General features: G+C 38.5%; 2 protein-coding genes across 3 annotated transcripts; one reads left to right on the top strand and one right to left on the bottom strand.

Moving 5' to 3' along the window:
* Positions 1-504: 504 nt before the first annotated feature.
* On the bottom strand, positions 505-6594 carry toe1 (target of EGR1, exonuclease). The gene is made up of 8 exons (XM_088310457.1): positions 5817-6594; positions 5666-5706; positions 5483-5579; positions 5168-5326; positions 3464-3577; positions 3100-3248; positions 2834-2996; positions 505-1317 (listed from the first exon to the last, which is right to left on the bottom strand). Exons 1-8 carry the CDS (start codon positions 5928-5930, stop codon positions 664-666), a joined length of 1491 nt encoding a protein of 496 aa, XP_088166583.1. The 5' UTR covers positions 5931-6594; the 3' UTR covers positions 505-663.
* On the top strand, positions 6256-11059 carry LOC148325637 (THAP domain-containing protein 1). 2 transcript variants are annotated; one of them, XM_088310458.1, is made up of 5 exons: positions 6256-6537; positions 6735-6868; positions 7160-7319; positions 8975-9150; positions 10125-11059. In XM_088310458.1, exons 1-5 carry the CDS (start codon positions 6477-6479, stop codon positions 10506-10508), a joined length of 915 nt encoding a protein of 304 aa, XP_088166584.1. In that variant the 5' UTR covers positions 6256-6476; the 3' UTR covers positions 10509-11059. The 2 variants fall into 2 exon arrangements, with proteins under 2 accessions (XP_088166584.1, XP_088166585.1); XM_088310459.1 differs by lacking the exon at positions 6256-6537 and having other exon boundaries at positions 6650-6868.
* The last annotated feature ends 1478 nt before the right edge of the window (positions 11060-12537 follow it).

The raw sequence follows: 12537 nt of genomic DNA, 5'->3' as shown, positions 1-12537 counted from the left end.
CGATGACGTATTGTTTTAACTATGCTGTTGAGGTATGGAGTGGTGTTTGTCTTGTTAATTTAGCACAACTTAAAAATAGTATAATGAGGGAATGAAGCAAAGAACACTTCACAAAACTGCACTCCTCCAGAAAATCCTATAAATTTACAGGATTAATAGTTCATGGAGAAAAACAAAAGAAAGTAAACCGATATAATGAACACATGAACGCAGAATAGGTATTTGTGGACAATGAAACAAAAATCACTAATGCTTTTGAATGGGTATAAAAATGGTGTAGAATCGCATCACATGATTCAGAAAACTAGAATTATTTTATTCCACTACATTAACGCTGATTATCTTTACCACTAAAATCTACAACCACAATCATTTATGTCAATACTGTACTTGTCTTTAGTGGGATAAATTGTGTTGCTCTGTGCAGAAAAAAAAATTCTGCTACAGAACTACTGATATAAAATTCACAAGATTTTATTTCCATGACTAAAAAATACAAATAAATCAAGAGAACTGATATTCTTTATTTACAGCAGGTTGCTACAAATTAATAGTTCAAAGAAAATGTTTAATTAAAACATGAAAATGGTGGATCAATGAGCATTCTTCTCTCTAAAAATAACACTATATTTCTAAAGCCCTTTGACAGGTTGATTGTCGTCTTTAATTGTCCACACTCTCCTGGTTTCCCCCCCAAACCATTTCCATCTTTCGCATATGGGCCTTGGTTGACTTGGAGAAGGTGCTCTTGACTATGTTGAGGGGCGTTGCCTTGCCACTGAGGTAGACCTTATTAAAGGCAGTGGGAAGCCAAATTTGCCTCCCTCCACTTGCATCCACTTCTTCCTTCTTCTGCAGCGTGCATGCGTAGGCAAAAATGTATCCTGTCATGAAGGCATCAAACCCAGCTCGGTGGGTGCCCGAATCCGTCTTGTTTTCCCTTTTTCCTTTTTCCATTTCAGTGTTTGTGGACTCTGTGTTGTCCTCACATAATTTGCTCTCCTCACTATCTGTTTTCATGTTTTCTTCGTCCTGAAGTTGTTTGTTTGTATCACTTTCTATTAAATTTGCAATCTGCAAACTCCCTGCAGTCACCCCTTGATGACCCTCTTCTGGATTCAGTTCCAAATGAGGTATTTTGTTTTGGGGAGCACCTTCCAAATTGGAGGAGTCTTCCTCTACCCCTCCTCTCTTTTTCTTCTTTAGAAGTTTCCGCTTTCTCTTCTTGTCATCCTTAGATCTATCATCTTCGAAAATGATCAGGTCTGTGTCATGGGACAAAGGACACTTGGTGCCTTTTGAACACCAACCAAACGCCTGCCAGACAAACCAATAGAGAAAAGTTTAGGACAGAATAGCGGATGACATTGAAAAGATGAATTTCCTGATTGCGATTAAAAAAAAATAATAATATGTCATCGCATTTTGCTATTATTTAGTTAAGATAGGGATTATTAATAAAAATGTGTCCGCTATTAAATGAGCTGAAACAACTTGGTGACAAGACATCTTGTTTTGTCTACGCAGGTTATTGTTTTCAGCTTCTTTTTTGTTTTTTAAGCAAGTGACTTTCATTTCATTCATGGCTGTAAAACTTCAGTGAGAAGGGCCCAATTGAAGCTATTTTTTTGTAATCAGTTGTTTTGGCATAGTATATACTCATACTTACTCGTGGCAAGTCTGCAGCTGTTTTAAGAAGTAGTGAAATGTACTAGTTTTCACAAACAGTAATATTGCAGGATTAGTACATATTTTCAAAAGGCAGCGACTTACAACAAGATCATGAAAAGATCCACAAGGCCTAAATTCTTCTAATAGAATCAAGACCAATTTTTATTTCATAAGTGAATTGGCCACGACAAGAGTCTGCCTCAAAGCTCGGAGGTTAAAATCCAGACAGCAGCCTCCCTGTGTGGAATTTGCACCATTTCTCTATCCCAGACTCCCACTTTTCAAAAACATGCATATGCCCCTTTTCCATGACAGGTACACTTTTTGAGCGCTGTGAAGTGATAATAGAACCGTTTCTTAGAACCTATTCCAACCTGATTCTACATCAAAAGCAGAGAAGGGGCGTGGCGTCATCTGATTGGTTGGCAAATGTAGGGGATCCTTTAAGCAATGCGGCAAGAAACTCCACAGCACAATCCCATTTTACTGGTTTTAAGTGAACGAGACACAGCCGCTTGCCGCCAAGGCATACAAATAAAGTATATACAGCACGAGTATTGTGTTTAACAACAATACTTAAACATAGAGGATTTACAATTATTAATTAATCCATTAAGTATCTGTGAATGTAATAGAAAGCTTGTGCTAAAAGTGGCATGTTCATCGCCGGATCCATTCAAGTGAATGAAAGCGAGCAGTCTTTCAATATGTTCAAATTATGCATCTTTAGGGCCACCGCACACTGCACGATGTCAGTGAAGGAACACACAGGTGGCTAAAGAAAGTGGACGTGTGCTACAATAAAGATAAAAATTAAAAAATTGGGGATATATTGAAAGACAGGGCTCGCTCTCATTCACTTGAATGAAGCGGCGAGATATGTGCTGTTTGTGTATAATTTTACCACAAGCTTCCTATTTCATTCATAGATACATTTGGAATTGTAAAGACGTTTGAGCATTGTTGTAAAACAAAATATACTTGTGTACTGTTTTATTTGATGAATAAGTCTCCCCACGCCTCTATTTCATAAGCGGATTTCGTATTTAACTTCAGCTAACTAAACTCTGGACTGATTGCCATTCCCTTTACTTCATATCAGTAATTAGATTATTACTCACTTGGACTAAAATGAATGTGATTACATTTAGATGAAACTAACCGAGAAAGACTGGCAGATTTTAGCCTCCAGTGAATGAGTGTCTCCAGTTGGACAAATTCTGTGGTCCACATAGCGGGACATGGCACCAGCATACTGACAGAACTCCAAGTACACATGACGACCAGTCCCACCAGAGGCCTCATTCCGACTGTTATCCAACTTACTGGAAGGAGGAGAGAAAGACGGGCAAGCAGTGTATCAGAATTCGCATTAGTTTGTCAATGCACGGTATTTGCTTAGTATAAAAAAAGTAAGAAAATACAAACCATTTCTTATAAGCGTACTCCAGGTATGAAGAACTGAAGCGAAGATCAAATTCTGTGACATATTTAGTGTCAAAGATGCCAGCAGGAAACATCTCAGAAATGTTGGCTGTGAAGGTGTCTAAACGACCTGGCAGAAATGCGTAGAAATTCTTAAAAAAAAAAAAAAAAAAAAAAGATACAATTAATTTTAATTGAAAAAAAGAAAGTCATTTATATCCTGTAGAAAGCAGCCAAAGAGTTGACAGCCGATACCACCCATTAAATATCTCTTCTGGAAATGATCTGCTTAACGATTAAGGGGCACTCGATTGAATGCAGCATCAAAAAACAAGAAGGGATGAAATTGTGAATGTAAACATCATACCTGGTAGAGAAAAGCAATATCAATGAGGCCATTGTGGAGCACCAGAGGTTTTCTTGCACGCAGTAGCTCAGTAAATAAAGCTCGGATATGAACACCCCGGTTGTCTGATTCTCCCTTGCAAAACAGAAAAAGAAAGGAAATTTCATTTGCAATATGATCGCAATTTGACCAAACGGAATTTGCTAATCACAAAGGCTGCAATGTGACTGGTCATTGGGAGTTCAGAGCAGGCAGATGCGGTAGAACTGTAATTAAAGCCTGCTGCCGTAGGTGAGCATGATTTTTGTGAGTTTTTCGTCTCATGAAACCTTGGGGTCAGTATCTAACCTGTGATCTTTTTCACATCAAAAGGTTCATTATAATAATGAAAAAAAAATGCAACATGGAAATTGTCTATTTTTTGTTATTCAGGTTGCTTCACCACAATTTCAAAGTATATACTTGGCTCAACAACATGTAGTTTAGGCCTGGCCAACGCGCGGCTCCCGAGCCTCATGCGGCTCGTCAGGAGCTTTCACATGACATGCGTCAAAAATGCCTGTCTGACGATGCCATTCAATCCCTCTACGGCTAGATGGTACGCTGACGAGGTAAGCTTGTTCGAGTGACGAGTGAATCTCTGGCGCGACAACGTTTGCGTTGTAAACAATTTCAATTAAGTTGGCGCTCAAAATGGCAGGGAAAATGTACAGTTAAATGAAAATATGAAGAAGAACAAAGGACGTTTTTGACAGAGTGGGAGAGTTTGGATTTTTTTGTTGAACGTAATGGACAGCCGGTCTGTCTTTTATGTCACGCAGCATTAACGCATTTCAAAGCTTCCAATCTTCAGCGTCACTTCAGCTCATTCCATCCAAACATCGAGCAGGAATTTCCAAAAGGGACTGAACTTTGCATGCACAAGTTAGTTGCTTTGAAAAGTCAGACAGAAAAGCAGATGCAGTTTTTCAAAAAGTTCACAAAACACTCGGAGACCGTAACGCTCGCATCATATCAACTGGCTTGAATCATCGCACGTGCTGAAAAGCCATACAAAAAAGGGGACTTCATTAAAATTGCCTCATTGTCGCCGTTGAAATATTGTCTGACGAAGACAACAAATTAAAACGAAGCGTATCAGACATCCAACTGTCCCGCCACAGTATTGAACGCAGATTATCGGATATTAATACGGCCGTTGAATCACAGTTGCACTCTGACATTCAAGCATGTGAGTATTTTAGTGTGGCATTAGATGAGAGTTGTGACATACAAGACAAGCCTCAGTTAGAAATATTTGCACGGTCTGTACCAAATGAATGTGTGATAAGGAATGCTCTCACTTAGCAGCATAATAAGAGAAAAATGTTATTAAAATTATTTTATTTTTGTCTGTGGACTTGCTTGGACTGGGAGTTTATGTGTGTGAGACATTGCACACAAAGTTAACAGTTGAAAATAACTGATATCATGTTGGTGTGGGATGTTTTCAATCAATCTGGCTGAGCAGGGTTCTTTGTGTGCGTGCATACATGATTAAGACATAGGATGATGTTCATGCGTGTCCATGTGTATGATGTGGCTCTTTGCAGTAACACAAAAAAAAAGTGGTTCTTAGTCTCTGACTGGTTGGCCACCCCTGATGTAGTTGAATGACAGCAAGATGATAGGTGAAAAGCATTACATTACAAAAATTCAACAGGCTCAAATGTGATCATCACGTACCTTATCATTACCCCTGTCGTACGGTATCCCTCCTGCATACTGCTTGTTGAAGTCGAACCCGTGCTGTACAAGGAACTGCACCGACTGGGGCTCTATGATATACTCCTCTGAACATAGCAAGGTGAGGTTATACACCTGGACCAAGTATGTGTCTTCAGCCTGGATAAAAAGTAAGGAGTATAACATTTTCAATTTTCAACAAATCTAAATAGATCCAGTCATCTGAAGTTATGCTGTTGCACATTTTGCATTTAAGGTAGACACAATGTATGTCACAAATTCAAAGCAACTGGAAAATATGTCATCTTTTTGCACCCTATCGCTGGACTTTTTGTAGCAGGCAATTCCCAAGGAGAGGATGGAGCGAGAGCAGGCTGCATGACAAATGGCTTTATATCGGTCTTCGATAGACCTGAAGAACAATAGGTAGGACAATACATTAAAGAAGGCTCCGAAATAAGCGACTTGGAGTGGCAAAGTCAGAAGATTTGTACTCACTCTGCAAGCAATGATGATCTATTTCCAAGCCCACTCAGCTCCTACAACAAACATTTGCAATAATTCGGGGTCAATTAATTAATAGTTTAATCCTACTAGTACGTGCGTAACGATTATTACATTTTAGACTATGTAGTAATAATTTACGTACCGTATCAAGAGCCACGAAGGAAGATGTTTTAATAGCCACCACCATAGCAGGCCAAAGCTCTTTGAAATTGCCGTTGTGAACATCAATAACAGGAACAACAAATGAAGATGTCATTTTGATTTTCTCAAAAGCAAAAGCAGGCGGGCAGCGAAGTAAACGTTGCGGTGTGTCAATTGTGTATTTCCTTGCGGTAGCTGAGAAAATTATTCCCCGCTTTCATTCTAAACTGCTTTCCGGTAATACAGAAAACGTACTGTATTCATATTTCAATCATAACTGCTTATACAGTTAGAAGAACCACTTAATGAACGCCAAGTGAGGGTAGAAATCAGCAGGTAAACACGTTCCCAACGTGCTCCACGGGTCCTACAGTATCATAAGCCTAGAGAGTTGACCAAATGCCTGTTTTCTAGCAGTGTCTTATTCCAAAATATTATCTACGATGTCCATATAATTTCTTATTAACTACAAGCTAAAATTTAGCATTTGGGGGATTAATATTTTACTCTGTCCATCTCTTAATTTGATGCGCGTTTCCGTGTATTTGGTTTTGTTTATCTCAGGCGTTTGATGCAGACCCAAAAATGCCGTCACATGCTCAACTAGCAAAGCAGGGGTCGCCATTTTGGCTCAAACAAAGTCAGAAACATTTAGTTGGATATGAATGTTTTGTATTTTAGGTTGAATCCCGTACATATAATTTGCCGAGCATCCTCTTTAAGTGAGCTAACGTTTAACAAATAACTTTTATTTATTTTTTTTTTTACGATGAAAATGTGCACATTGATTTCCACAAAGTGAAGATTACCTCTACGCAGCTTGTCTATCAGCATTACAAATTACACACTATCACAAATTTTAAATATAATAATATTGACGCCGGTTTTTTTGCCCCCTGTACGATGGGTGGATGCTCAGCTCCCAACTGTTCCAATTCAACCAGCATAGGGAAACAGCTGTATCGATTCCCCAAAGATCCTGTCAGGAAGAAGAAATGGGTTGTGAACTGCCGACGCGACTTTGAACCAACTCCACACTCAAGACTCTGTCAAGTGAGTACAGTATCTGTCAATGTCTCGGTGGAAAAACAAACAGGAAAAAAAACGGACTGAGCTATAGCAGCCGGTAATGGGAGCAGTTGAGGGGCAGTGATTATTAAAAAAAAAAAAGAAAAGAAAAGAGGATTCCACGTGTTTTCCTTATTATTATTGTTATTATTATTGTTGTTGTTGTTTTACCAGCTAAACATGATATTTGCATTCAGTATTCTTACATGTGCACCCCCCCCAACCAACACATAAATATAGCTATATGATTTTTCTATAATCCTCTCTATGATGCAGGACCATTTTGAGCAGAGTCAGTTTGAGGAGTTGGCAAAGTCTCCAGCTGGAGGAAAGAAATTGAAGCCCAATGCCATCCCAACTCTCTTCAGCGCTGGAGACCCTCCTTACCCAGCAGTTATTACTCCATTCATTATGCTGCCCTTGAAACCTGAGCTAGGTAAACGCCAGACTACACCTACAACTACATTTAAATATTTTATCGTTTGATCAAGGAAACATGCATGTAATCGAGTTCCAATATGTTGTTGTGTGATCTGAGAGCCTATTTTGCGCTTTAATTGCTTATCTCCATGTGTTTCACTGTTAAAAGGCAATTGCCTATAATAAATGAATGGAGAAAAAAACTACATCATCAACACTCACACACCTGCTGATTGACCCTTGCACATAAACCAACTCACTAAATCAGAATAAGTGGTACCCCTGCTGTTATTACAGATAAACTACATTAAACCACAAACAATTTGGCGTGATCATCTAGAAAGAGAAGCAGATTACAATAACCGCTCTAGCCATCTTATAATATAATACAAAGAGAGAAAATGTGCAAGAAACAAATAGAAGTGAGTGGATATTTGAGAGGTCGTTGGCAATGATGGACCCCCTTTGGAAACAGAGACTTCATACATCGCCACAAGTACATAAACAATTATAAATACAGTTACGTGTTATTGTAAAACACAATATATACATCCTGTATTAGTAGCTCAACAGCGGTCGGATGAATCTCATTTCATACTCGGACATGTAACATTGACAACCCAGACATGACATTTTTCACTGTCCGTTAACATATGTGATGTTACCATGGCGTTTAGCTAATATTCAAATTTTGAATCACAGCAAAACTAATGACCACCAGTTGACTTCTCATGAAAAGAAGTTGCAGAAGCGTTTAATATTTTCTGCTCTGGAATTTGACACCAGTGGAAAATTAAATTTACCAATTAAAATATAATAATAATTAAAATGAGTGAATGAAATGAAAGTCTAAAAGTAATACAACATTTAGATCTTTAATTTTAATTACAATGCAATGCAAGGGTCAGTCACATTTCCGATGTGCCATATGTGTCTGTTTAATGTTCCGAATTACTATACAAGTTTAAAAAGAGATCAACCACAACATGTGATTATGCATAGCTGTCCTAGGCAAACTACGGTATGGGGGCCCCATCCGGCCTTCCCACTGTCTCTGACCAGCCCTCACAGTGACCATCAAGTAAAAAAGTGCTTTATTTCATGTGTACGTGTGCTGCCAATTTAGCTATGTTTTCTCCAATTTTATTGAGCGCTAACAATTTCGGTATAAGTATTCGTATTTTGTCATTATAACAACATTATAACAATACATGCCATATTAACACATGTAGTTATTTATTAAAAGAAGAAAATATGCTCTTTCCCAATAAATTAAATAAATAATATAGACAAAGTTGAGGTTGGCTCTCAGCAAATGTTCCAGTTTCTTATGTGAACCCCTTTGTAAAATTAATTGCTCACCACTATTGTATAGGGACACGAAGCATAAGTATTGGGACACTGCTGGACGCTAACTGCTTTAAATGTGATCCACTTTAAGTACTTCACATCCAGACATGACTCTTGCTCTCTCATGATATTCTACTAACACTCCTCTGTCTGTTTTGACTGCTGTTGTCTCATGAATGGCTTTTTATTTAGTGTTGCAAAAAAGCCGTAGCTTTTCTTTACTGGGAGGAAATTTCCTCAGACCAATGGTATATATCCATTTGACCGGCAGAATAAGGAAGTACGGTACTCTATGAAATAGTCGTTATGTTCTGCGTGTAGTGGAGAAGGAGCTGAATGTTGGTGACCATGGCTACGCTAGACGCACGCCTCTGCTTGGCCTGGAAGAAGAGGATGAAGAGAGGACAGCTATGGGCCAGCAGGCCTGCACACAATGTCACCTCCTCAAAAAACAGCTGGAGAAAGAGATGCAGCACACCATTAGACTACAAAAGGAGGTGAGAACGTGCTTAATGATGGCAAATAACTGTTTCCTTGTACAGTGCTACACACTTGTGTTCAATTGCCAGGTCTTTGAGATACAAACAATGAGGTCTACAATAATTTCAAAACGTTTTTTTCCCCACTGTTAATGTGCCCTAAAAGATGATCAACTGTGCAATAAGTATGTACATCCTTATAACACCATCAAACATGAATTTGAATGTGATTGGGTGATAACTGCAAACAGCCACATGTGCGCACTTTACAACCGTATTATTGCAATTATTTTTGATGTCCCCTTTTTAAGGGATTTTTCAATTTAGTGTTAAAGGTTGTAGGTCACATTAATGGTGGAAAGAGTTTTGAAATAATTTCCCTTGGTCTCATTTTGTTTATATGACAAAAACCTGTCATTGGTGTGTAGAATTTTTTTTTTACAAAGTATATCCAGTGTACATGTGTTAGAGGAATTACCATTGTTTTAAATGACAACATATTTTGATTATGTTAAGGACATGAATTTGTTATGTTTCTAAATGTTCAGAGTCGCAGGTTACCTGGCACGTGTCTCAGCTGACCTTGGCAAGAGGTTGGGTACACACTGGACTGGTTGTCAGTCAATCGCAGGGCACATACATACAAACAACCTTTTATGGATAATTTATCTATCATGCTTTCTGTACTGCTTGTCCTCATTAGAGAGGCAGATACCGAAACTGGAGCCTACCACAGCTGTCTTTGTGCGAGAGGCTGGGTACATCTTGACTGGTTTTCATGCAGTCACTGGGCACATATAAACAAATCATCCTCCTTCATTCATACTCGCATTCTCACCGATTGACAGTTTGGAGTCTTCTATTAAACACTCGTGTTTTTATTTGAAATTAATGTTTGATGATCCCAAAAAATGAAGGAGGTCCAATAACGGCTCTTTTTTGGCTTTTTTTTTTTTTTGCAATTTGTTCACCTATTTCTTTGTGTGTTTCAGGCAGAGGAGATGAAGAAACGTCTCTACAGACTCGACCGTATTGAAAAAGGACTCCAAAACTTTCTGTATGAGGACCAGATCCGTGCTCTGTCTCTCACCAAGCGATCTCGCCGAGCCGTCTGGTCTCCTGAGACTATCCTGAAGGCCAGAAAAATTCGAAGCGCAGTAGGTACCAAAGGTTATGAGTACCTGAGAGAGCTGGGATACCCATTACCTTCCTACCGGACATTATGTAACCGCTTAGAAACCAAGATCATGGTAACAACTGACATGAGCTGTGAGGAACTGGCAGAGCTGGGCCTGGGACTCGTGGCCACTTGTGATGGGCCAACAGAAGATGTTGGAGACAATGATGAGGAAGACCTTCTTGGTGTATTGTCCTGATCTGTGTTGTTTATGTGACTCATTAGCCATATGAGAGATCTCATATCAAGTGAAGACTTTTTTTTTTTTTTTTTTTAATTTCGCATAATTTTTTCTCATCGTGTAATCAAGGGTGCCTTTTTCTCAGATTTCGATACAGAAGCATGCAGCTAACATGGGTTTATGCGAAAGAGGATGCTGAATTATTATTTTTTTTAAACTTGAACATGCGACAGACTAGCAGACCAAACCCAATCTATATGTTTTCGTGTCACGACTTGAGTGGAAAACCGAAAGAACCCTCAAGGAACACACAATGTTTGTTTCAACTGAATTGTATGCACAGTCTAATGGAATCCACTTAATGGACCACAATAATCCAAAAATTATGTTATGATGATCTTGTGCCGGACAGTAAGAAAAATGCTGCAACAAATTTTGCAATGGCATAAGCATGTAGATGTTTACACCTTTTTAATATGTAAAATGTTTCAATACTCCGACTGTATGTACATTAATATGCCTCCACAGATGTTGTTTATTTTTGGGCATGTATAAAACATTACAAGAAATGCAGTTCTTTACTCTAAATTGCAACACCAAAAATTATTCACAAAAACAACATACTTCTCATAAGAACACAGACTTTAATAATAGTGGAAGGACCGGCGACAGAAAAGGCGATCCCCCCTTAGTCCTCGGTACCTCCAGCAGCATGGATTCACCATGTTGTAAAACGTTGGTGAGCCTCAAAAACTGAAAAGCCAGAATGGAGTTTGCCAAACAACAATGGAACTAGTTCCCTCGTATTGATGAGCAGGATGAATTCTGAAGTGTTTTGAGCAATATTATCTGTTCATATTCAGCCAAATGTTTCAGAACTCATCGGGCGGCGTTTCACAGTGCAGATGGACAATGAACCAAAAACTACTGCGAAAGCAACCAGATTTTTTTTTCTTCTAAAGACAAAGAAGCAGAATGTTCTGTAATGACCAAGTCAATCAAATGACCTGAATCCGATTGAGCATGCACTTCACATCCTGAAAATAAAACTGAAGGGAAAATATCCCAACAACAATCAAAAAATAATTGGGATGCGTGTTTGTAAATTGCTGGAATTTCGTTGACCTAATTTGGATATACACTCGTCTTAAAGCTGAGCTTCTGCAGTTAAATCACTTCTTGTTTATTTCATTTAAAATCCATGGTGTTATTGTTAAGACCATAAAGATGACAACTGTGTCCATGTCACAGTACACCTGCATTGGAAGCAGTACGGTTTAGATAAGAATGACCCCCCCCCCCCCCTCAAGTACAAAATGGAAATTTAAATATGGAAACAAAAAGTTTGCCATAAAATATAATTTGTTGTAAAGGTTTAAAAGTAATTTTTGGGATATTGCCCACCTCTCGTTCCAGTTTGCTATCTGCAAACCAAATAAAGACAGGCATGAGTGGCACTGAATTCATTGTACCTTGTATTTATGTAAGCCGTCACTTATGAAGTGTGAGGCGGCGAGTGAAATGATAAAACCTATGAAATGGATAAGATTTAGCTGTATTCCAACATATAATCAAGGCGATTGTGTGAGTACTTAGTATTTACACGTAATAAATAGTGACTATGTATTTTATTAGTTTTTTTTTACGTGAGCGGAATTACAGACAAGCGTAATGCTGATCTATTAAACTATGGACTGGGCAAATGTGTAATACAATATTATAGTACTATTAACAGTACTTAAATAAAAAAAAAAATCATCCTTTGATCTTCCAGCGCTGATTGTCATTGATTTTGGCCTCTTGTTTTGTTCCAAAGATCACATTGTGTGAGTTTTGAGTCACATGGAGAGTTTGCCTCAACCTCCACACAGTCACAGTCCAAAGTTGGATTTGCACATAATAATGTAGAGCAGTGGTTCTCAACTGTTGAGAGAGAGATCCTCGTTTTCCTTTTATCTCCTAGTTACGAACCAGTTTTTTTTTTTTAGATGTTATGATCAGTAAAGAATCTGTTTTGTTTAAAAAAAACTCGGGGGATTGATGGAGC

This window comes from Idiotropiscis lumnitzeri, chromosome 12 (genome assembly GCF_059441095.1).
Source record: "Idiotropiscis lumnitzeri isolate Australia: NSW breed Sydney's pygmy pipehorse chromosome 12, RoL_Ilum_1.0, whole genome shotgun sequence".
NCBI classification, from domain to species: Eukaryota; Metazoa; Chordata; class Actinopteri; order Syngnathiformes; family Syngnathidae; genus Idiotropiscis; species Idiotropiscis lumnitzeri.
This window is presented reverse-complemented; position numbering and strand designations above follow the sequence as displayed.

Coding starts and splice junctions, on each gene's coding strand:
- LOC148325637 (XM_088310458.1), top strand. CDS start 6,477: ATGAATGTTTTGTATTTTAGGTTGAATCCCGTACATATAATTTGCCGA. Junction 7,320..8,974: donor GCCCTTGAAACCTGAGCTAG/GTAAACGCCAGA, acceptor TTCTGCGTGTAG/TGGAGAAGGAGCTGAATGTT. Junction 9,151..10,124: donor CCATTAGACTACAAAAGGAG/GTGAGAACGTGC, acceptor TGTGTGTTTCAG/GCAGAGGAGATGAAGAAACG.
- toe1 (XM_088310457.1), bottom strand. CDS start 5,930: ATGACATCTTCATTTGTTGTTCCTGTTATTGATGTTCACAACGGCAAT. Junction 5,327..5,482: donor ACAAAAAGTCCAGCGATAGG/GTGCAAAAAGAT, acceptor CTTTTTATCCAG/GCTGAAGACACATACTTGGT. Junction 3,249..3,463: donor ATATTGCTTTTCTCTACCAG/GTATGATGTTTA, acceptor TTTTTTTTTAAG/AATTTCTACGCATTTCTGCC.